Here is a 24,561-nt window from a genome sequence, read left to right on the forward strand (position 1 = left end):
TTTGTTTAAGGTTAAGGGTTTTATTTATGACCTTTAACCCTTTGCCCCCAGACAGAATAAAAACACTGCGGTAGTGGAAAACAATTATGTTTCTTTTTGGCTATTGTTTTTCATCTCATTGGCCTATACAGAGATGAGCCTTCTGTTTCTCAGAATTGACTACCCCTATTTCCCCACTTGACAAATACTCACACTTTCATCAACTAGTTCTATAGAGAAAAGCTTCCCTTCCCCTCGGGAATTGCTCCAGGTACGGATCTGACTTTTGTTGGTAACACGAGCACAAATAGTCCACCTAAAAACCAAATTGATACATTACAGTTCAGAGTCTTACTTGGGAAAGATCTAAAAGATTCCCTAACATCTTCCTATAGCCTTTCTTACCTTCTGGATATTTCCTTTTTCAAGGTAAGCTATATTTTAATCCACCTAATTAAAACCCCAAGATGACAGACAATTTTGACAGTTTATAGAATAAGCAAATAGTAAAACATACAAGGTAATTTAAAACTCATTCTTCTGTCAAATAACTAAATTTATAAACTCCCTTTTCCAAAACAGCATCGCCAAGGCAACAATATCCCCTTAATGAAAGGTTTGAAGATAGAAAATGCGCTAATACCAGCAATTATGATTTGCCTACTATTTTCATTATAGGAACTAATATAACTGGGGTTAAACTTCTGTCTCATTCCTAACACATAGTGAATAGAAACATGAGGTTATGGAACATGGTGTTGGTGAGCCTCCAAAGGAAAACACACTCAAGTGGTATGATCTCAGACAGAAGCCACTAAAAAAGGAGGCACAAGACCCGACACATCCACTCCTGGTGCCCATACTGGACGTAGGCATTGTCATGTTAGTTACTTTACTTATAATTTCACAGGGGAACATACCTTCCCTACACTGCGAAGAACTGAAGAATAAATTAATAGGCACAAGACCCGACATCCAGTCCTGGTGCCCACACTGAACGCAGGCATTGTTATGTTAGTTACTTTACTTATAATTTCACAGGGGAACATACCTTCCCTACATTGCAAAGAACTGAATAAATAAAAACACCTCTGAAAGAATTCTGAGATGAGAACTTACTGCTAAAATTAATTTTTAATAGAAAAAAGTCATACAAGAAATATCTGTTCAAGGTATATTAATGTGGTATAATACAAATAGCACTGGTTCTTTTAGCCGACTAAATCAGAGTAACATTTTTTTAGACTAAAGGTCACCTGTTTATATGACAAGACGATGAAATACCTTCTGAAATAGAATATTTAGTTTTACTCATAAGACTATCAACTCATTCTTTAGGCATTACATATTTTAGATTTCAAAATGAAAGAAACACCAAAGGCTATGGCAGATTGCTCTCTTTGTCCTTCTCTTCTGATAAGAGAGTTCGAGGTTGCCACAATTTGTTTCCTCCTCCCTCTTGGAAAAAAAGAAAGAGGAAACCTATTTTATATGCAGTAATGGTTCAAACAAACATAATTAAGACAAGAGCCCATAATAACTTATTATACTATTTTGTGAGTACATTCTAAGCTTATTCTATGGAATAACTCACTTGGATTGGTAAGGGGTGAGGCTGGCAATAGGTACCACTTTGGCTTGTGTCCCTCCAGAACTGTTCAATAGGCTGGTACCTCCAGCTTTTCCAAATGTCTTTGAGGCTCCATAAGCCTTAGATACAGTGGAACCTTTAACAACAAACACAAAGATGGACGATCATCATTTTATGTAAATTTTATAGTAAGTTTTGAAGTAACTCTCCATTACTGAGGTGTCACTGGTGAAATTGTATGAAATGAGAGGCAAAGTTTTTCCTTTTTAGTACATAAGAAATATGGAGATCAAACAGACACAGAAACAGGAGGCTAGAAAAGTGATCTAGAATGAAGGCTGGGCACAAAGAAGTTCACTATTTGCTGACTTAAGCCCTGAGGTCAAGAAAATAATGGTAATGAACCCAGACACTGCTCCTTCGAAGATCCACCCTTCTTAAATTTTTCTCTTGTGTCAATGGGCAAGATAATGAATGAATCAGAGAAAGAAAATCAACTTCCCTGACTGGTAAAACTGATGGCAAGTCACTAGTTGCCTAAGAAAAAAAGCAAAAGGAAAGGCTAAGTAAGGGACATAGTGGATGAACCATCCAAGGTAAAAGATTCTTGTTACAAATATGTCACCTCAAAACATCCCCAGAGAACTCCCAGTCCTCAACTGGTCTACAGGATTGAAAAGTTCAGAATGAAGTCTATGGAACTGGGTTTAATTGGGAGCAAAGGGCAAGACAACTAGATGGCTGGCCACCAGGATTCCTTCCACTTCCTTGATCCAGCCTAAGCAGCTGCCTTGCACTTGGAAAGAATAGAAAATTAAAGCCTATAAGCACATGAATGCCTTTGTATGCACACTATTTCTGTAAAGCTTCAACCTCCTAATTAAGAAAATATAATTTAGTCCAATGAATTCATATCTTCTATATCAAAACATTTCTTCAGAATGGAATTTGGCTAGAAACGTAAATCTACCATTCAGCATTTATTTGAGTTTCCACAGCATTTACTACGCTATTCTAGGCATTTACGGCACTTAGTAAAAAAGTCCCAGATCTTAAAATTTCCTATTCAAAATGGGGGAGTCAAGAGAGACATCTACACACACAACAGTAATAATTACCTCAAGATTATGCAAAGAAGCACATGTAATTTATAGAAGATGTGTGTGCATACATACCTAATATATAAAACACACACAGCCAGTTTTCATGGCAGGTAGCTTCCCCTCAACACATACCCAGTCTTTTTTTTTTTTTTAACCACCCAACTGATGCATGTTTAAGGAACATTAACTGATCTTTTTTTTACAGTTTCCATTGCTGATAATAACAAAGTTAACATATAGCAAACTCAAGATCACGGATATCTCCTCTCGATTTATAGATCCAACCCTTTTATCTTGTTCTCTTCTGTTCTAGCCAGGCCCATACCTCAACGTCCTTATCACACGCCATGCTCCCTTCTGTCCTGACCTATTCTAATGTCTTGTCTATCTATTACAGTCTTACCAACTTGTTAAGTCCTATCCTCAAATTCCACCTCTGCCCAATAATCCCCTTAAATTCTGCTCATTAAGATAAATCTTCTTTCTCCTCATTATAGCATATATTATCTAAGTCAGTTCTTATTATTTTATTAAAATTATTGGGGTGACATTGGTTAATAAAATCAAATAGGTTTCAAGTGTACAATTCAATAATATGTCATATGTATAATGCACTGTGTGTTCACCACCCAAAGTTAAATTTCCTTCCGTCACCAAATATTTGACCCCCTTTACCTCTAACTACCTCCCCACTCTTCTTCCCTCTGGTAACCACTAAACTGTTGTCTCTGTCCATGGGTCTCTGTTTGTCTTGTTCGTTTGTTGCTTTCAATTTTATATCCCATTATGAGTGAAATCATATGGTTCTCAACTTTTTGTCTGACTTATTTCACTTAGCATAATCTCAAGTTTTATCCATGTTGTTGCAAATGGCAGTATTTCATCTTTTCTTAAGGCTGAGTAATATCCCATTGTATATATGCACCACATCTTCTTTATCCAATCATCTATCGATGGACACCAGTTGTTTCTATGCCTTGGCTTCTGAACAATGCTGCTATGAACATCAGGTACATATATCTCTGCAGATAAATATTTTCAAGTTTTCTGGGTAAAAGCCAAGAAGAAGAATTGCCATGTCATATAGTCATTCTATTCTTAGGTTTCTGAGGAACCTCCATACTGTTTTCCATAGCAACTCTATCAATTAACTGATCAATTAATAATCAGCATTAATTAATTTTAAAGTTAAATATTAATATAAGCCAAAGGCACAAAACTGAAAAAACAAATCTGTTGGGGGAGGGAGAGGAACAACACCCTACTATTTGTATTTTAGTTTAAGGAAGCGACCTACCATTTTAAGTAATCTATGTATTTACCATTTTAGATACTCTATTCCACTACCTCCCTTCAACAACAGATATGAATATGTTACACTTATAAAGGGAGATAGATAGAAGGTAGTTAGATTTTGCAAGGTAGATAAAAGCATCAAAGACCAATGGAGAAAATTCATATGCCTTGAAAATTTCACAGAAACATTAGTGATGCCTTAACCTTGCTCTTTTTGGGGGGAATATTAACACTGAGAAATAGAACTAATAGCTGAGGGGAGGAGAGGTGGTATATATGAAGCTATAACAGAAAATAAAGGATGTCTAAAATTAATCCAACCAAATTCTACAAATCATAATTTTTAATGGTGGTTCTACAGTAAAAGCCAGGAAAAAAACCAAAATGATTCCATGACAGCTTCTCAGGACCTGCTGCAGATAAAAGTTAAAAAAAGAAACTATTTCTCATCCATGAGACTGAGAAGCAAACCTACGACCAATATAAATGATACTGTCTTTAAGCAAAGATGAATACCCATGAGAGCCCCAAATGGGAACTCTGGAGAGGCACGCCAAATTTAATAATAAGTAGATCTCAGTTAAAAGGCTATAATTTAAAAGGTATGTAAATTCACACATATTAGAAGAGGGTGTAATACCTAAGATGCGAGAAACTACCGGAAAAACTATTGACAGAGAACAGTATATCATTCTGATTTAAAAAGGCATATTAAGCATCTTTAAAAGACTATCTCTAATCTATTTTTTTCAATCACATACTTTGCAGTAAGAATTGGTATTATGCTTTGCAAGAAGCAACTGTCATGAATGGCATTCTGAAAACTCCCTTTAGGCTGATTAAATTTCAAAATATTATTCAAAAGCCTGACACATATAATCAGCACAAGTCCTCATGTGACAGTCTTACCCACTCCTGAGCTCCCGTTCTGTTGCTGGGGCTTGCTGGTTGGTGGACTGGCTGCTGAGACTGGAGAAGGAACTACCTGCTGTTGCCCATGTCCTGAGGATCAAAGAGAAAGGTACGAATAATGTGGGTTAAAAGATTTAAACTTAAGTAGAAGAAATACATGAGAAAGTGTGAATTTTTGATTTTCTCAAAGACTCGCATGGGTCAGAATTCTTGCTGGAGCAGTCAACTGCATGCAGTGAATTTGCTAGGGGTTCACTTTTGTTTTCATTACATAAAAGGTTGGCTCCATTTACCTTTCACCTACTTATAATTGACAGCTTTCAGTTTTAATGAGGTTCTCCCCTAAAGCCTTGCCCATTTCTCCTGCATGAACCTGAAGTAAAGTCACTGGGCTGAATCTGTGACAATACCACTTTTTCCATAGCAACAAATCGATGTCATCAACAGAACTGTGTGTTCACGGCAGGATCTATTAGAAGAAAAAGCTGGGTGGTAAGAAAAACCTAAAAAGAAGTTCAATTGTCTCTGAAGTGCCCGAGCTTCAAAGGAAAGGAGACATTCAGAAAGGATTCTACCCTTTCCTTCCCAAACAAAGCAACCTTATTTTGCAACTGACAGTTGGTGGAAAATAAGAGTTGAAAGAGCCTTAGATGCCCTGAAGTGCTAGTGAACTGTCACAGCAGGAAGAGATGAGAATGGAGTTCAGAAGCAGGTGTGTCAAGGAAACAGGAAGATTAAAAGGAAAAGAGGGGAAATGAACATGTCTCTCAAGCAGAAAATAAGAAATGCCACACCATTAGAGTATTTATTTGCCCCTCATCCTTTCTACAAATGTTTATGAAGGTGAAAAATGTTAAGATAGCGAACTATGCCTAATTGAAAAAAAGAGTTACAGAATTTGATTTTGCCTTTGCAATGGCACTAAGAGCAGAAGTCGATCTAATCTGGGCTGCTCACCAAGAGTGCGTGTAGCACACAAGTGCGGCTCAAAAACATTTCCTAGAGTGCCCTAAGAACAAAACTAGTGAGCACTGCTGAAAAAGCTCACCTTCTACCATCCTGTCTCTGCCTTCTCCAATCACTGAATTTATTCCTGCTGGGTTTTCCAAGGCCATAACTCAAATAGGCATATTACTCTTAACTGGTACAACTAAATGAGAGTTAACTGCGTCATTAGAGTAAAATTAACTTAGCATAACATTCAAAAGTTTAAACAGAATTGTTTATTCTTTAGTTCTTCCTATGGAGAGGAAAATTGAGAGACCTTATTTACATAGGAAAAAGAGCCTAGATTCTTGACAATGAATTTGTTTACTTTTTAGCTTTTCTACTATCTCTGAATTTACAAAGTATCATAAGAAATTGAATGGGAGAACTGCTTTTTCTCTGATAATGTGTCTTGTGAAGGAACATTTTGAAATCCTACAGTGAACCTTTTTTTAAAAAAAGGGAAAAGAGGAGTTGCTCAGCAAACAATATTAGGGGCTAAGTGGTTGGGAAAAATATATTTTTACCTGCTTCATGAAACATTCAAAAGAATTGAAAAGATTTAAACATCAAAGATGGTACCATAAAAATACACAACTCCCTGCTATACTCCACCCATTTCTTGTTCTCTGCCTCTGTCCCAAACATGTCCAAATTCTCAAGTCCCTTCCTCATTACCATGCCTCCTTCTTTAAGTATCTTGCTGGACAGGACATGGTGATGGTAAATGTAAATGTACTTAATGCCACTAAACTGTACACTTAAAAATGGTAAAATTTTATTATGTATATTTTACCACAATTTTTAAAAAGGCAACTTATTTATCTAAGATGAACATTTTTTGACATTTTGGCATGAATTAAAATTAATGTTATAATTTTTTTAGTAGTTCATAATATAATGGTACAGTCTTATACTCATTGGATGCTTAGATTCAATGAAGTACAGTATTTAACAAGATTCCAATTAGGCCCTATAATTGACATTACTACTAGCTACCATTTTTTGAGTGCTTACTTTATGCACCAGGTACCTGGCTGAGTGCATCATTACACCCTATGATACAGTGTTATTATACCCATTTAACAGATAAGAAAACTGGATTAAAGAAGTTAAGTCACTTGCCAAAAGTTACACAGCTAGGAAGAGGCAACACTTTGTTTTGAACCCAAGTTTGTCTGCCTAGATCTATCTACTCCACCATGTAGTTAATTTTCAACTGTAAACCAATTCTGGCAGCCAAAACTCTATTTATATAGAACATAACTAATAACCTTAATATCTGGTAGCTAGGTAAAGCTAATAATCCATTTATCAGCGCAATCCTCAATTCCTGCTTTGGACCATATTTGCAAATCTGGCACAAGACTCAAGAGACAGTCTCAAAGCAAACGAATGGAAAGAACCCTGGTGCATTCTGAATAGCAGCAATTGCCCTTCAATTTAATGCATTGCAACACAGTTGCTGACCACCAGACATGGAAGAAATTAGTCCACAGCTAAATAAAAATCTTTCTAAAATTTAAAATTATAACCCAAAGCAGAAATGCAGAGACTCAACTTCCGATAATGTTTTGTGCCACCTGCAGATCAAACCATTTCAGTAATCAAGGTCATAATACTTAAGACTCTTGTTCTATGCTAGCTTCATATCACTGGCTCTGACCTAGGAGGGAAATAGGATATTTAAAAGCAGACTCTAGCTCCTCAAGTTACTTGCACGCACACGTATCATTTTTATTATCATCATTATAATGGCAAGTGAGCCACTAACATAAAAATTAGCTAACAGATGATGAAGTACACAAAATGACAAAAACTCAATTTCTACTAGCAAATGCTTTCTTAACAACTACAAATAATATAAAGATGAGTCAATCGAATAGTTATAATTTCCTGTTGGCGGAAAATAAAGAGTAAGGCAGAAAAAAATTCTAACTAATAATGAGAACTACTACTAGGTATTATGTATGAAATTTATGGTTAGAAATAGTGTAGGTACATAGAACATACACACATATTAACAAAAATATATAGTGGTTAATATAGGACTCTTAAAATCATCCAATCCAGTATTTTATAAAACATGAATTATGTTTGAAGTTTTATTTCTCACATTTTGAAAATTCTTTAAGTATCTTTATTTAAGGTCACACTAGTACCATAAGACAATTTCAATGCACATTTTAGAATTCCTCTGCCTATTTCTGGGCTAGATTTAGTCAATTAATTTTACTGATCGCCTGATATGTAACAGGTTCTGGGTTAGGTGCTAGGAAGATACAAACCTAACTTTATTTCTCTACTCATTAATAACAGTTTCCTTGCTATTGCAATAGCCAATTAGAAATCATTTCTGTGAAATACACCTGTAAAGTACTAGTCATTGTAACAATGACATGGTTATCCAAGTAACAACATGTTATTGATCTGGTTACAATGAAATTCAATAGCAAATAACCTTGAACAGCAAAATCTTCTCTCATCCCCCAGCACCTTAACATACCCTGAAGGGAAGAGCTAATGGAACTGGCAAGTGAGACAAAGGAGTTTTTCCTATAATTCTGTAATCTGACCCCAAGCAGTAATTTACCTTTTAACCCTTTTATTTCTACCTTTATCTGAAATACTTTTGCCCCTGAAACACAAAATCCCCAAACAACCCAATTAAACACAGATAAAGAACACTAAGAATCTAGCTAACAGTGAAAAAGTTGGGCACTATCACGTCTCCCTCACCTCTAAGATATCCGAAGATTTCAGATGCTAAGTATTGCTTTCTTAGCTCTCTCCTTCCTAAAAACTGAGAATAAGATAAACTAATGAGCTCATTTTAACAAAACTTCACTATTATAATACAATGTGATGTTCCAATTTAATATTTTAGAACTTTACCTGAATAAGTTCCAGCATTCCCTCTCCAATTTAAAGCACCAAATTCCTGTTTTGTGTAGGTACAAATTAAAATCTAGGAGTTTCTATTTTTAGAAGAGCAACAAAGAGAATACCCACACCATATACAAACATTCCACATATAGACTATATCTTTAGTGAAACTAGAGGACAGATAAAACCCACAAATTCCAAATTATGTGAAAGTGAAGCCCCAAACACCATACATAAATCAAGAAACCACAATGGTAAGACAAAAGCAGCATGTATGTTTTAAATGTAAAATATAAAATCACACAAGTAGTAGAATAAAACATGGGTGAATGCTTTAGTAACTCTGGAGTAAGGAAGACCTAAGTATGGCTCAAAACCCCGAAGTCATAAAAACATTATTGGAAAATTCAACTTCATAAAAACAGAAACACTAGTGCATAGCAAAAACAGCATAAGCAAAGTCAAAAAGGCTTTGTAAGTCATATCAGAGAAAAAAGGATTGATCCCCCTACTTTTTAAAGAACTCTTAGAAATTGAGGAAAAAAAGACAAACAACCCAAAAGACAAATGAACTCTATAACAGTCAGTTCACAGAGAACAAGCCCTTAAACATTTAAAGAGATGCTCATCTTACTCAGAATACAAATTAAAATTATACAGAGAGGCCAGTTTTTATCTACGGATTGGTAAACATTCAGAGTATGTTGTTAATGTTCATATAGGTTCACACAGCTGTAAAGAAACCAGTATTTTCATGCATTGCTGGTGGGAATGCAAAAATGACACCATCCTATGGAGGAAAGCCAACCATACCTACCTACCACAGGTGCATTTATCCATAGATCCAACAATCTCGCTTTTGGCAGTCAAACCCCCTCTGCCCATACACCTGCATATGTATAAAGCTGTTCGTTCCACTAATGTTTTAATAGCATGGAAACAACCCAAGTGTCCATCAATAAAGGGCTGGTTAGACTATGGTGCAGTCACACAACAGAGCACTCTATGATTAAAAAAAAAAAAAAAAAAAAAAGGAAGATCTCTAAGTACATATATGGAAATTTCTATAGGCTAATTTTTTAAAAAAGCCAAATAAAAAAGAGGCAACACAGAGTATCCTGCTTTTTATTCATAGTAAGCAAAGTGGAGTATAAAATAAGAATATGTAATATTTGTACATGGTTAAATTTGCATAAAGAAATACATGAAAGATAAAAAGAAACCACTAAATACATAATTCTGTAGTTCTGACTTCTGAAACAAATAACTATGTTATCTATTCAACAATTAATGTTTATTTAAAAACTGTCTAATTATCTTAATTATATTCAATTTTTAAAAGTTATAACGGCTCAAAGTGCCAGGCCAGGGTGATCATAGGAGGGAAGTTTTCAGTGATTGGAGCATTCAGGAACAGCCATTCCAGGCAACTTTGGAGACTGTTTTACTTGGTGACCTTTTTTTTCCCCTTCCTTTTTACTATTTGGAAGGGTCTTTGAGATGATAGTTTCTCACCATGCCATGTCTCTTTGAGGTGACTGCATTAGCCATTCACAGGAATGTAAGGGAAGTTGACTCTGTTGCAAAATGAAAGGTGGAACATGTATTTCTTAAAACACAAAAGGTTTCAGATAATACATGAAGATCACATGGTTAGGGAAAACAGACTAGAAAAAGCTGTGAACTTGATTTTGTGGATTAAACAAAACCAGATGATTAAAATGTGACTTATTTATAAAGTCTGCTAAGGAAGTCTTACTTTTATTGTTAGATTAGGCATAAATAGTGAATAATCTAAGAATTTGTCACACTGTCTTAGAATCCATCATATATATGTATAAATATCAAGTCATGTTTTCAAGAGCTCGACTACCTGGGGATATTGGCACCTTCTAGGGAACAAATGGAATAAAAATATGTAGTGATGGACAAAGGCCCATGTTAAGTAGTGATCATGAGCTAATAGTGCAATAACAGTTGCAATCTATCTAAAGTGACTTATGTACATGCCATCACAAGTTATTATGGATTGTCCATCTGGGATTTAAAAGGAGAAACTTGGTTTTTCCCCTTAAACATTTCTGTTTGAGTAACACACTGGCACATAGCAGGCCCTTAATTTTGGTCTGGATTTATATTCGATAGTTTGTTGAATGTGATGACAAAGTCTGAAAGCCCATGCATGTTAGAAGGTAAGGAGAGACAAGAATAAACTTTTTTTCATGAGAAAAAAAAATTATACAAGTTTTAAAGGACAAATATACTATGAAACAGAAATAATTTCTATTTATCATTATGGGCTGCATAACATTTCACTCAACATCCACCTATATAACAATGGTCCCATAAGATTACAATGGAGTTGAAAAATTCCTATCTCCTAGCGTCATCATAATATCATAGAGAACAGCATTACTCATGTGTCTGTGGTGATGCTGGTATAAAGAAATCTACTGTGCTGCCAGTCATTTAAAAGTATAGCACATACTGTTATATATAGTACGTAATACTTCATAATGCTAATAAATGACTGTTACTAGTTTATGCATTTACTATAATGTTTATTGTTATTTTAGAGTATATTCCTTCTACTTATGAAAAAGTTTGCTGTAAAACAGTATGCCGTGTTACACTGGCAGTAACACTGGCAGTATACATCTTGTTTACTGCGTCTCTTGATTGCATTATTTTTTCTGTGCCTGACTTAATCTTGGTTGTTTGGTAGTGACATGCTGTCCAGGCTTACGGCCTAGAGCAATAGGCTGTACGATATAGCCTAGGTGCATAAGTTGTACCATCTAGGTTTGTGTAACTATGATGTTCACATAACAACGAAATCACCTCATATTTCTCAGAATGTATCCCTGTCATTAATTGGCACGTAACCACAAATGTACATATATAACATTCCTGCAATAGATTCACTCACACAATTAACATAATAGGCAAGAACTTTATATGAAGGCTAATCTCTGAAGGTCTGGGTACAGTAGAAAGTGGGATAATGACTGGAAATCAGAAATAAGTCTCATTTCTTGAATCAGCTCATCTGCTGTGAGACCTTGGGCACATTACCTCACCATCTTATTTACCTTCATTTTTTTCCATGGTTGAAACAACTGATTTCTAAAATAGTCCCCTGTATTTCTAATATTTTGTTATTGTGCTGAATGCCCTCCTAGGGTTCAGGCCTGAGCCTCTCAAATTTTCCTTTCCATTACTCCACTTATGCAAAGGCTAGAACTGAGCTCCAGATAGGAAACCAGACAGGACGCAGTTTACCTCTGGCACAAGAATTATTGGGATCAACTCAACTACATTTGATAAGTTTAAGGCTGTGTTTAGTATACTTCAGTGGAAACCACCTAAGCACCTTTTTCTATTAGGAGCAACAGTGAGAATTTAATTTTCTCTGAGTTTAAAAAACAAAACCTACTCACTCAATTTCCTACTGAGAAATAATTTGGGAAAGAGAAGAAAATACATAGTGGAAGACTTCAAATAAGTCAAGTCAGATATAAAACCCTGGGCATCTTTATACCGACCAGATGAAAGTCATTTTTAATTTTTTAAATGTCACATTTATAAGTAAAATAGCCAATATAAGCTATATATGTAATAACTTTTTCTTGTAAAAAATTTAGTAAATATTAAAGATACGGGCATACCTCATTTTATTGCACTTTACTGTACTTCGCAGATACAGCGTTATCAAAATAAGGCAAGATGCTCCACTGGTAAAAAGATTATGACTTGAGGATTCAGATGAGGTTAGCATTTTTTAGCAACAAAATATTTTTTAATTAAGGTATGTACATTTTTTAGACATAATGCTACCGCACATTTAATAGACTACATTAGAGTGTGAACGTAACTTTTATATGTACTAGGAAACCAAATTCGTGACTCATTTTACTGCAATTATTACTTTATTGAGGTGGTCCAGAACCAAGCCTGCAATATTTCAGAGGTATGCCTGTATTAACCCTTTGTCGGTCCTACCTTTTAAACTATTCTATCCTAGATAAAGTTTACATACTTCCTATTTTTATTTAACATAAATTTTATTTAATATAAAATTTTTTCAATATAATCAAATATTCGTTGTGAATTATTCCCATCAATTTATGCAGCCCCATCCTTTTTACAAATTATTTTTGATGGTTTCATTTTCTAACCTTTTAAATAAATCTGGAATTTATTTTTGGTGACCAGTGAGGCTCTATTTTCTTTGACTTGGAGAAGACAAGCCTTTTCCTTTTATGGGGCCTGTGACTGAAAACACTTTGTCTTTTTCTAGATTACTGTCTCTTGTTTAAAGTAATCCATTTTTTCTAATTTCATTGTGCTTTTCTATACATTTTCACAAGAAAATCAAAATCGTTATCAAGAGATAATCACTGTAGAGAGAATTTTGGGAAAATGGCAGAATAGAAAGCACCGGGAATCTATCTCCCAACCTAGATTATAACTGCACTGGCAGAATCTGTCTGCTGCAACTATTTTGGGGGGAGACAGTCCTGTGGGACTGAGCCCTTACTCTGTGAGATCTGCCGTTAACTCTCTAGGTAGGTAGTATCAGAACTGAACTGAATTGTAGGACTCCCAGCTGGTGTCCACAGAGAATTCAAGAATTGCTTAGCGTTGGGAGGGTAAAAAAACCTATACATCTAGTCACAGAAGTGCCAGAAGTGTGTGTTGAGTGAAAATACAATAGAGGTTTTTCCTTTATGGACTCGTACAATCCTTTCTCCAGTATTGAAAAAACTGAAAGAAGAACCTGGTTCCTAGACTTCCAAATCACTAGTTTCATTAAGACTAACAAATCAAACTGAATCCAAAAGGTAGAATTCCAGCTCTATAAAGAGGTATTCATTTGAGTGCTATAACCTATAAAGAACATTTTACCTTCATTATAGGGCACTGGATTGCCAATCTTTAATCCAACTGCTTCAGCTGATTTCAAAACGCTTAACTCCATCAAAATAATTACTCTCCTACAACAGAAAAGAAATAAATAAGTTAGAAAAAATAAACTCAGAAGCCCTTCAAATGACAGGCTACTTAAAAAAGCTTTTCCCCAGTAATTATTTTGTTAAAACTATTTCCCTTTGTCAGCTGGTTTTCATTACTGAATAACTTGAGAAATATATGATAGCAATTCCTACATAAATATTTCCCTTAATCTTTCACTGCACCATTATCGAGGCTTTTTATAATCACAGGGTTTTCATCTCCCATCTAGTCATTTAATTAAAATGCAGTGTCCTTACTACATACCATATCCTCAAGGAGCAAATGACATGATAAGAATTTAGATTATTAAACACAAGAATACATGGCACAAAAGGTGATCTCTTTTCCAAAATGTAACACTTATCTAAACAATTACCTTTTCCAGGTGAAAACCAGTATGATTATAGATTTGTAAAACATTATCTAAGAATTTAGTTCTTTGACCCATTTTAAACACTGATTAAAACCTTGCAATAATTTCCCAAGGACCTTAGACTAAAAATGAAAACCTTTCACTTGGCCCAGAAGGCTCTGTATAGTCTAGTCTTGCTAATCTCTCTCTAACTCATCTCACACCAGTTTCCCAAGGCTCTCTGCACTCTAGCCACACTGTTTTCTTTCTGTTCCTGGGGTATGCTATATTCTCTCCTGCCAGAAGGCCTCTGTGTAAGCCACTTCTTGATTAGAACTGTCTTCTCTGGTTCTGCCTCATCTAATACTCATTTTTTTGGCTCTCATCTCAAACGTCTCTTTTTCGAGACACTTCCCCAATCTTTAGTTTAGGTCAGATTTTTGTTATACTCTTTTCTATAGCCATGACTTCTTTCCTTCAGATCACTTCTCTCAGGTTTAATTAATGTATATTACCATATAAGTATTTATATAATTTATATGTTCATTATTTATCCATTCATATATATTTTAATTGTACAGTCATTATTTATTTACTTCTACTATTAGACTGTACTTTCTTGGTTGACTTCACAGATTGCAAGAACCTTGTCAGCTAACGATCCCTTATTTTTTTTTTTTATTTTTTATGCCTATAGCACCTGGTTTTCCTAGGTGGTCTCCCATCCAAGTACTAACCAGGCCTGACCCTGCTTAGTTTCGGAGATCAGACAGGATCAGGCTTGTTCAGGGCAGCCTGGTCGTAGACTAGACTATACTTTCAATGAGGGCAAGTATCTTCCACTGCTTAATGCAACAACTGGTCCACAGTTGTTGCTCAATATAAACTTGAATTAAGAATGTCACAATCATGTCTGTATTTAAAGAGAACTATGACACAAAGAGGAATTTTAGAGGAACACAACTAGAGGCAGGGAGACCAAAAGAAGAGAACTGATGGTGGCCTGAATTAGGGTAATGTCAATAGAGATTTTTTTAAAAGTGAGTGGGAGCAATATTTAAGGAATAATAAACCCAACTTCATCATGGTGCATTCTTTAAATGATCTGATGGTTGTACTTTGAATTTCTACATGTAACTGATCAGTTTGTGATACTTTTATCAGGTTTTCATATCAAGGTTATATTGCTTCAATAGAACAGGTTTGAAACTATCAGTTCCTGAAAATTAGGTAGACATTCCCTATAAAAACTATCTAATCGCTATTTAGTGGTAGCTATTTAACTACTTTCTAAAATTATCCAAAACTACTCTAGAACGTAGAAAAATGGAAGGCTTATCAATCATTTAGTATCTTAATACCAAAACCTAAGAGAAAACACACTCGAAAAAATAATATACATATAGCCTAAATAAAACATCAGCGAAATGAATCCACGGCATATCAAAAGAATACATCAATCCCAACTTACAGAAAACAAAGGTGACAAGAACACACTATGACTTTATAAAGATACACTCGGCAACATCCAGACAGTGGGAAATTGCATGAGGAAAAGAACAAATAACCTGGTTTCTTCAACAAATTAACAGTATGGGAGAAAAAAAGTTATAAAGGAGGTACCCATAGATTCAAAAAGACTAAAAAAACCTATTAACCTACTGTAGTGTGAACTTTACTTTGGATCCTGATTCAAATAAATTGTTTACACACACAAACACACACACATGAGTAGTTGGAAACCAAACACTGAAAGGGTATTTGGTATTTTAGTTGTAAAAGGAGATTTTAAAAAGAGTTCTTATCTTTTGAAGATATATACTAAGATATTTATGAATGAAAAATGATGTCTGAGATTTGTTTCAAGATTACAGATGATGATTATAGGGATACAGATAAAACAAGATATTAGATAATAATCTGAAACTGGATGACAGAACATATAGGTATTCACATATCATATTCTTGAATAAAAACATTTGCTATCAAATACTATATAAATTTAAGACAATTATTTGCATTCCACCAAGATTTTTGTTTTTTTTTTTTTGAACCTGACTATATAATTCTAAAATTCATATGGAAGAATAAACATAGAATGGCTAAGAAAATCTGGAGCGGGAAGAGTAAAGGAAGATATTACCTATAAGTTAATAAAATATTCTACAGATGACACTTTAACTGAAAATACTAGGGCAGATGAAATTATATATTGGTGAAGACGTGGAGAAACTGGAACCCTCATACATCGCTAGTGGGAATGAAAACTGGTATAGCCACTTTGGAAAACAGTCTGGTAGTTCCTCAAAAATTTAGTCATAAAGTTACCACTTGATGCACAATTCTACTCCTAAGAAAATGTGGTGTATCCATAAAATGGAATATTACTTGGAATGAAGCACTGATATATACAACATGGATGAATCTTGAACACATTATACTATGTAAGCAGAAGCCAGTCACAAGGGACCACGAATTATATGATTTCATTTATATCTACAGAGATAGAAAGATTAGTGGATGTTGAGGGCTGGGGAGGATGAGGAGTTTGAAGATGATAGCTAAAGGGTTCAGGGTTTATTTGTGGGAGGGGATAATATGTCTAAAGTTAATTGTGGTAATGACTGAACAAATGAATATACTAAAAACCAATTTACGCTTTAAATGGACGAACTGTATGCTTTGTGAATGATCTCTCAATAAAGCTATTACTAAAGGGAGGGAGGGGGACCTCTATGGCACGGACAAAGGAATACACAAAGAGATCAATGGAAAAGATGACAAACTCAGAATAAAGTAGATAAATGAAAAGCCAAGCTCTCTGTATCTAGTTTAGCCACCAACCACAAATTCTCCACACAGCTATCAGAAAAATCTTTCGGAAACTTTTTAAAACTTAAATCAGATCATGCCACTACTCCCCTGCTCAAAACCCCATGGTTTCCTATCACACTCATAATAACCCTCCATGATATGGGTTATCCATGTGGAATAAAGTAAGCTAAATGCTTCCACCATATCCTAGGTAAAAAATAAGTCTCAGATGAGCTAAAGTCTACTTATAAAACCAGCAGAAGTGTCTGAAGAACTAAAAAATATTTTTATAACCTGGTCAGGAACTTTCCCTAATACAAAATTCAGAAGCCATAAAGAAAAATAAAATTGAAAAATGTGACGAAATTTTAAAAAAATTATTTAATTCCATCACAAGACACCATAAACAAACAATCATAAAGTGGGACAAAATATTTGAAACAGCTAACAAAGAGTTAACCAGTATCTCAGGTTTAAAAAGAGCTCTTCTCCCCCCTCCCCACCCCAATACACAAGACAAAAACAAAAAATATAGACAAAGCATATAATAAAAAGCTCTCTAGTCTACGGCCATGCTACCCTGAAAAAGCCTAATCCTATCTGAACTCAGAAGCTAAGCAGGGTCGGGCCTGGTTAGTACTTGGATGGGAGAACACCTAGGAAGACCAGGTGCTGTAGGCGTAACAAATAAAAAAAATAAGGGACTGTAAGCTGACAAGGTTCTTGCAATCTGTGAGGTCAACCAAGGGTAGCCTTGCCTTAAAAACAAACAAACAAAAAAACAAAACAAAACAAAAAACCTATCCAGAGAGGAATTACAAATAGGCAATAAATATATGAAAATATGCTTGATCTCATTAATAATGAAATTTAAATTTAAAAAATGATCAGCAATCTTTTTAAAAAATTAGCAATACATAGTATGTTGAGAAGGTTACAGAGAAATAGGTATTTTAAATAAGTTTTTAAGATATTCACACATGATAAAATTCACCTTTTAAAAATATAATTCAGTGGTTTTGAGTATATTCGATTGTACAAGCATCACCACTACCTAACTTCGGAACATTTTTATCATCCTGAAAAGAAACTCTGTGCCCAATGGCAGTTACTCTCCATTCCCTGCCCCTGAGAAACACTAATGTAACTTCTGTGTCTATGGATTTCCCTATTAAGAAATCAGTACTCTTACACAATATTCATGAGTATATTAATTGGTATACTTTCTACAATAGATGTTCTTTGACCCCATAATACTAATTCTAGTAATGTACTCAGGAATAACAGCATGAGAATGTAATGTGCAAGGATGACTGCTAAAGCCCCACCTAGAATAAACCTAAATGACTAACAAAGGTAAGGAGTAAATAAACTGGATGTACGCACACAGGTTTCCAGGAGAGGTAGGAAAGAATACATGTTGAAGTGGTAGAATAAGGTATGCCCATGGGAGTGGAATTCTATCCGTGACTGATGGTAGCCTGGAGTGGGAGATAACAGGTCCCAAGTGGGAAGGCTGGCAAGATGTACCTAGCCTAGACCATGTCAGAGCAAGTATGAGGTCCAGAGAGAAGTGTCCACATTAACCGTGAATAGCATAAAAAGAAATGACACAGCAACAATGCAGCGTACCACAATGTATAAAAACGAAAACAGAGGAGGCAGAGACAATTAAAAAATTCAGTCTAGAATGCCAAGAAAGGGAATAATAATTCCCAAAAGAAGTTTATAAAATAAGGTCAATAAAAGTCAAAAGTTGAGATAAGATACTGGGGAAAAGGGGAGCTTGAAAAGTTAAGGAAAAAACACAGAACAAAAATAATAACATTATACGCCTAATATTTAAAGTATAAATATCAAGGAACTGAATAGAGAAAGCTAAGAATGAATTACTATTATGTTGGAAAATCTTGAGGTTATCCAATGCATGCTGTAGGGAAAAAAACTAAAGCAAACTTAAAACATCCATGGAGGACAAAGTTATCCATGACATAAATAAAAACTAGGATGCAAATGAAACAGAAAACAGCATTAAGGAATAACACAAATTTCATCAAAATGAAAGAAACGAATCTGTAGACTGAAAGGGCATTATCATCATGTACCAGAGAAAAAAAAACTGACACCGAGGCACAATGATTAATTTGCAGAACTTGAAACATAAAGAATTCTTTCATCTATCCAAGTTTCATCTATTGTCTCAATGACGTCCTTAAAAGCAAAAGGATCAAGTCCAGGGTCACTTGTTATATTTAATTACCATCTCTTTAGACTCCTTCAACATGGAAGTTTCTCCATCCTTTATTTTCATGCTTAAGGTTTTGATGATCAGAGGCCAGTTATTCTGTAGCATGTCCCTTGAGTTACCTGTGGCTCCCCCGACTGGATATAGATTATGCATCTTTAGCAAGAACGTAATAGTGATGCTGTGTTTTTCTTATTGCATCCTATCAGGTAATATGCAATTTCTATATGCCCCACTACTGGTAATGTTAATGTTAATCATTGGAATAAAGTGCCATCTTGCCAGGTTTCTCCATTGTAAAGTTGCTTCTTTTCCTTTTCCAATTCATAATTATGTTGTGGAGAGGTATTGTGACCTTATATATAACTTGTTCCTCATCAAACTTTCACCCATCGTTTCAGCATCTGTGCTCGGTTGAATGACCACCTAAAAGACAGCCATCTCCTAATCTCTGGAATTTGTGATGTTACTTATTGGCAAAAGGGAACTTTACGGATATGATTAAGTTTACGACTGGCATGGTGAGATGATCCTGGATTATGCAATGGATGCTAAAAGCAATCACATGTATCCTTATGAGGGAGGCAGAAGCAGACTTGACAGACAAAAAAGGAGGAGGTAATGTGACTAAAGAAGCTGAGATTGGGGTGATGCAGCAGCCATAAACCAAGGAATGCCAGCAACCACCAAAGCTGGAAGAGAAGAATGAATTCTCTGACAGAGCTTCCAGAGGGTGCCCAGACCCACCAACACTGATTTCAATCCAGTGAGACTAATTTCAACTTCTGACTTTGAGAATAAATTTCTGTTGTTTTAAGCTGTCAAGCTGGTGTTAATTTGTCACAGCAGCCACAGGAAACTTATACAGCACTTATTGTTTCTTGCATGAATTCTTCCTATGTTTGCCAAATGGTGATATTCTAATTCCATTATTCCTTCTACATTTGTTAGAAGGTATTTTATTGTTAGAAAAGCTTTGTGTTTCCCCCATTCATTTATTCAATGTGGACTTATGAATTCCTATTTAACAGGCTGCAATCTGTTATACTTATTTTGATTTTTAAATTGTCCTAGATTTGCACAGGGACATGCATAGTCTAAGTCCCTGTGAGCCAGTTTCTCTGTCCTTCTGTCATGGTCCCATTTCCCCTTGCATACTTCATTATTTTCTGGCACAATAATATATTCCATATCTCAGGCTTATCCTGTAATTTCCAACCCTGTAATAAACCACCTTCCAAGAAGCCTTGGTCCCTTTTAGTAAAAAACAGCATTCAGAAACCATGATCTGGTTGCTAAGTGAGCTCTTAGCTATGGGAGTATTGCTGCTCCAGAGCCCTTCAAAGACAGATTTGGGAACACGCGTACACATAATATATGTATACACATATACATTTATATCTCTTTCTACCTACCTACCTACCTATTCCCCCTATATGTCACCAATCTCCTGTTGCTACCCTCAATGCTGTACCCATGGATATCTTCCTCACAATGCTCAGGTTCCAATACCTAACTGTAGGCCATTACCACCCAATTACAAACAAGCACCCTCTTCTAACATCTTGTGCTGGACCATTGCCACTCCCTGCACAGCCATCTTCTTTATCCTGCTTGGACTCCCTCCTCACTCAATTCAGTCTCCATCAATCTGTTGCTGTCTCTCCTCTCCCACACCCACAGATGCCCTCTTTACTTGCTCAGGATCCAACAGCCATTCAGACTCTTGCTTCACCGTACTCAGACTCTGACAAGCCATACTGGGCTGCAGCCATCTTCTCTCCATGCATGTTCTCCTTGCCTACTTGTGCTCCAACACCCTGTGGCACTGTGGCAGCCCACAAAGGTACCCTCCTCATCTTGCTTAGGCTCTGACACCTGGTTGCCTCCGCCACCACCACCCCTCCCCTGTAGATATCGACCTTGCTTGGCCCTACCTAATGGCTTTTGCATTGAATTATTCAGGAAGGAAGAGAGCAAGAATAGTACAGTATATGTCACTTATCTATGGAGTACATTTTGAGAAATGCGTTGTTAGGTGATTTCATTGTTGTGCAAACATCAAAGTGCACTTAACACAAACCTAGATAGTATATAGCCTACTACGCACTTAGGCTATATGGTATAGCCAATTGTTCCTAGGCTACGAACCTATGTAGCATGTTACTGTACTGAATACAGTAGGCAATTTTAACACAATAGCAAGTATTTGTGTATCTGAATATAGAAAAGGTACAGTAAAAATACAGTTGAAAAAATAAAAACGGCACACTTATATAGGGCACTTACATGAATGGAGCTTGCAGGTCTGGAAGCTGCTCTGCTGAGGAGAGTCGGGGAGAGGAGGGTGCTTGTTGAGTTAGTAAGCGAGTGGTGAGTGAATGTGAAAGCTCAGGACACTACTGCAGACTATAACTACTATACACTTAGGCTACACTAAATGTATTAAAAAAATTTTATTTTCTCCAAGCAGAAATTAACCTTAGCTTACTGTAATTTTTTGTTTATAAACATTTCAATTTTTTTAACTTTTCAACTCAATTTTGTAGTAATACTTTGCATATAAATAGCTGTATAAAAATATCTTCTTTCCTTATACCTGTATTCTATAAATTTTCTATTTAAAAAGTTATTTATTTTTTTACTTTTAAACTTTTTGTTAAACAACTAAGACACAAACACATTCATTAGCCTAGGCCTACACAGGGTCAGGGTTACCAGTATCACTGTTTTCCACTTCCACATTTTGTCCCACTGGGAGGTCTTCAGGGGCAGTGACATGTACGGTGCTGTCATCTCCTAGGAAAAATGCCTTCTTCCGGAATACCTCCTAAAGGACTTGCCTGACGCTCCTCTAGAGGAGGTGTCACTCTTTTCAGAAATATGCCCACGGTGGTTTGCTCAGTTGGCTTCTTTTTTCATCATAGATTATTTGCCTATAAGCAGATAATGCACTATGAACATTCCTCTCTATTAATGAAAACCTTTGGTGTTGGAGTCCATGTTTTCTAAATTTTTAAAGAGCTTGTTGAGGTCTGCAAAAGCTTCTGCTAACCTTTCCCTGTGAATTTTCTTGGAAGGTCTTCTTTTATTTTCTTCTGAAATTTCCTTCCCCTTGCCTCTTCTTCAGCTAAGCGTTCCTGTTCCAGTTCCAACAACTCTTCATTAGTTGATTCCTCAGGAACCACCTCTAGGAGCTCCTCAATGTCATTCTCACCCATACCCAGGTTAAAGTTGTTTGCCATCTTAACCACAGTCTTGTTAATTCTTGCCAACTCTTCATCCTTGGCAAATTCTTTGAAGTTATGGACGAACCTCTTCAGTGTCTTCTTCCAGATGTCATTCATACATTCCTTGGTGATATCATCCCAAGCCAAAGCAAGGTTTTTGATGTAGTCATAAGATGTTGTAATCCTTCCTTCCAGAACTGCATTAGTGTTTCCTCAGGGATTTCCTAAGTTGCAGCAACAGCCTGGGCAAAGAACCTCAGGTAGTAGGCCTTAAAAGCTGCTATAACTCCTTGATTCACTGGATGGATTAAAAAGACAGAATTTGGAGGTAAAAACACCACTTTGATATTGGGATAAAGACCACCAATAAAAGGAGGATACTTGGAAGCATTGTCAACAAAAAGCAAAATCTTGAAAGGTATATTATTCTCCAAATAATTCTTCTTGATTTTGCTGGGAAGCAATTCATGAGGGCATCTTAGAAGACAGCTTGGGTCATCCATGACTTGTTGCTTCTGCAGTATACTGGCAGCGTGTGCTTACTGACATGCTCAAAAGCCCTGGGGTTCTCACTGCCCCAGATGACAAAGGGTTTCAATCTGTAGCCTACAATACTGCCTATAAGCAAGATTGTTACCCCATCCTAAAAAATCTTGAAATCTAGCTCGTATTGGCTTGGCCTCCTTATGGCCGAGTGTCCTTTCAAGCATGTTTCCAGAATAAAGTTTTATCTGTACTGAATATTTGCTCTGTTAAGTAATTTTCATCCATAATCAGCTTATTGAGTTTCCAAAAATCCTTCAGCTGCCTTCACATCAGCACTTGTAGACTCATTACTCACATTCACATTATGCAATGAATAATGATTCTTGAATTACTTAAATTACCCAGAGGTGATAGTAAATTCAATACCTAGCCTTTTATTTCAACATCACAAACTTTTTGCTTTGGCTGACAGTCATGGTGCTGTGAAGGATATGCTTCTGTGTCTGGTCTTCAATCTAGGTCAAGAGAAGTTTCTCCATATAGGACCTTATCAAATTTGTGGTAGTTTCATTGCCTTTAATGAAGCAGATCCTTTAACAGCTTCCATTGCTCTGTTCTTTTTCCTCAAGATTGTAGCTACGGTGGAATGATATTTGCATGACCGGTGACCATTAACCATCACTGATTTTCTACCTTCGTAGTCCTTAATCACTTTTAATTTCATTTTCAGGTCAATCATTTGATGTGGCCTCTTCCTGGCAACGTGAGCAGTGGGTTTTGTACATTTAGGGGCCATGATGAACAAAACAACACAAGATATAATGTCAAGCATATGAGAAAATGATGCAATCAAGAGATGCACGATGTATGAGATGTATGAGGCTGCTCATGGTGTAACATGGCATACTGTTCTACAGTAAACTTTCTTTTAATAAGAAGAAAGAGTACACTCTAAAATAATTAGTATAATAAACCACTAACATAGTCATTTATTATCAAGTAGTACGTATTTGTATGTGCTATGCATTTATACAACTGAAAGCACAGGTTTGTTTACACCAGCACCACCACAAAGAAGTAATGCGTTGCGCTATGACGTTACAATGGCTATGATGTCACTAGGCGACAGAAATTTTTCCGCTTCATTACGACCTTATGGGGCCACTGTTGGAGGCCCATTATTGACTGAAATATCGTTAGATGGTACATGACTGTATTTATGTTATCATTCTACTCTCAAAATTATTTCCAGCTATCTACCAATCATTGATAAGTAAGCACTGAGAGATATCTGGAATGATGTTCAGTAAATGATAATATGGTTATTTCTGGGTTGTATGAATTTTGAACAATTTTTCCTTCTTTTTACCTTTTCCTGTATTGCTTGAATACATTCTACTACATAACATTTTATTAAAATCATATTTTCTAAAAAAAAAATTGAACACATAAAAAGACAGAGATACAGATATATTCAAAGAAACAGTGTTGAAAATTTTTTCAATAGGTAAATGCTATATACAATTTAAATGTTAACTAAATTATGGTAAATTCATACGATGGCATACTAAGTAATATATGACAGAGGCATATGTAGGAACATGTAAAAGTGATCACATGTAAAGTTAAAAAGGGTATTACAAAACCATATTTATTATATATAT

The 24,561-nt window shown here is 35.7% G+C and overlaps 1 protein-coding gene and 2 pseudogenes across 1 annotated transcript in view; 1 reads left to right on the forward strand and 2 right to left on the reverse strand.

The window, feature by feature from the left end:
* The window catches only part of RPA1 (replication protein A1), a 53,832-nt gene that overhangs the window by 13,739 nt on the left and 15,532 nt on the right, over positions 1-24,561 (reverse strand). The window contains exons 5-8 of the mRNA XM_016138926.2: positions 13,663-13,751; positions 4,879-4,971; positions 1,574-1,706; positions 193-295 (exon numbers count right to left, since the gene is read on the reverse strand). Coding sequence (XP_015994412.1) covers positions 193-295; positions 1,574-1,706; positions 4,879-4,971; positions 13,663-13,751 — 418 coding nt within the window. The remainder of the gene's footprint in view (positions 1-192; positions 296-1,573; positions 1,707-4,878; positions 4,972-13,662; positions 13,752-24,561) is intronic.
* On the reverse strand, positions 14,811-14,929 carry LOC118604692 (annotated as a pseudogene).
* On the forward strand, positions 17,499-17,617 carry LOC118604341 (annotated as a pseudogene).

The sequence above is a fragment of the Rousettus aegyptiacus genome, unplaced genomic scaffold, assembly GCF_014176215.1.
Source record: "Rousettus aegyptiacus isolate mRouAeg1 unplaced genomic scaffold, mRouAeg1.p scaffold_m13_p_6, whole genome shotgun sequence".
NCBI lineage: Eukaryota > Metazoa > Chordata > Mammalia > Chiroptera > Pteropodidae > Rousettus > Rousettus aegyptiacus.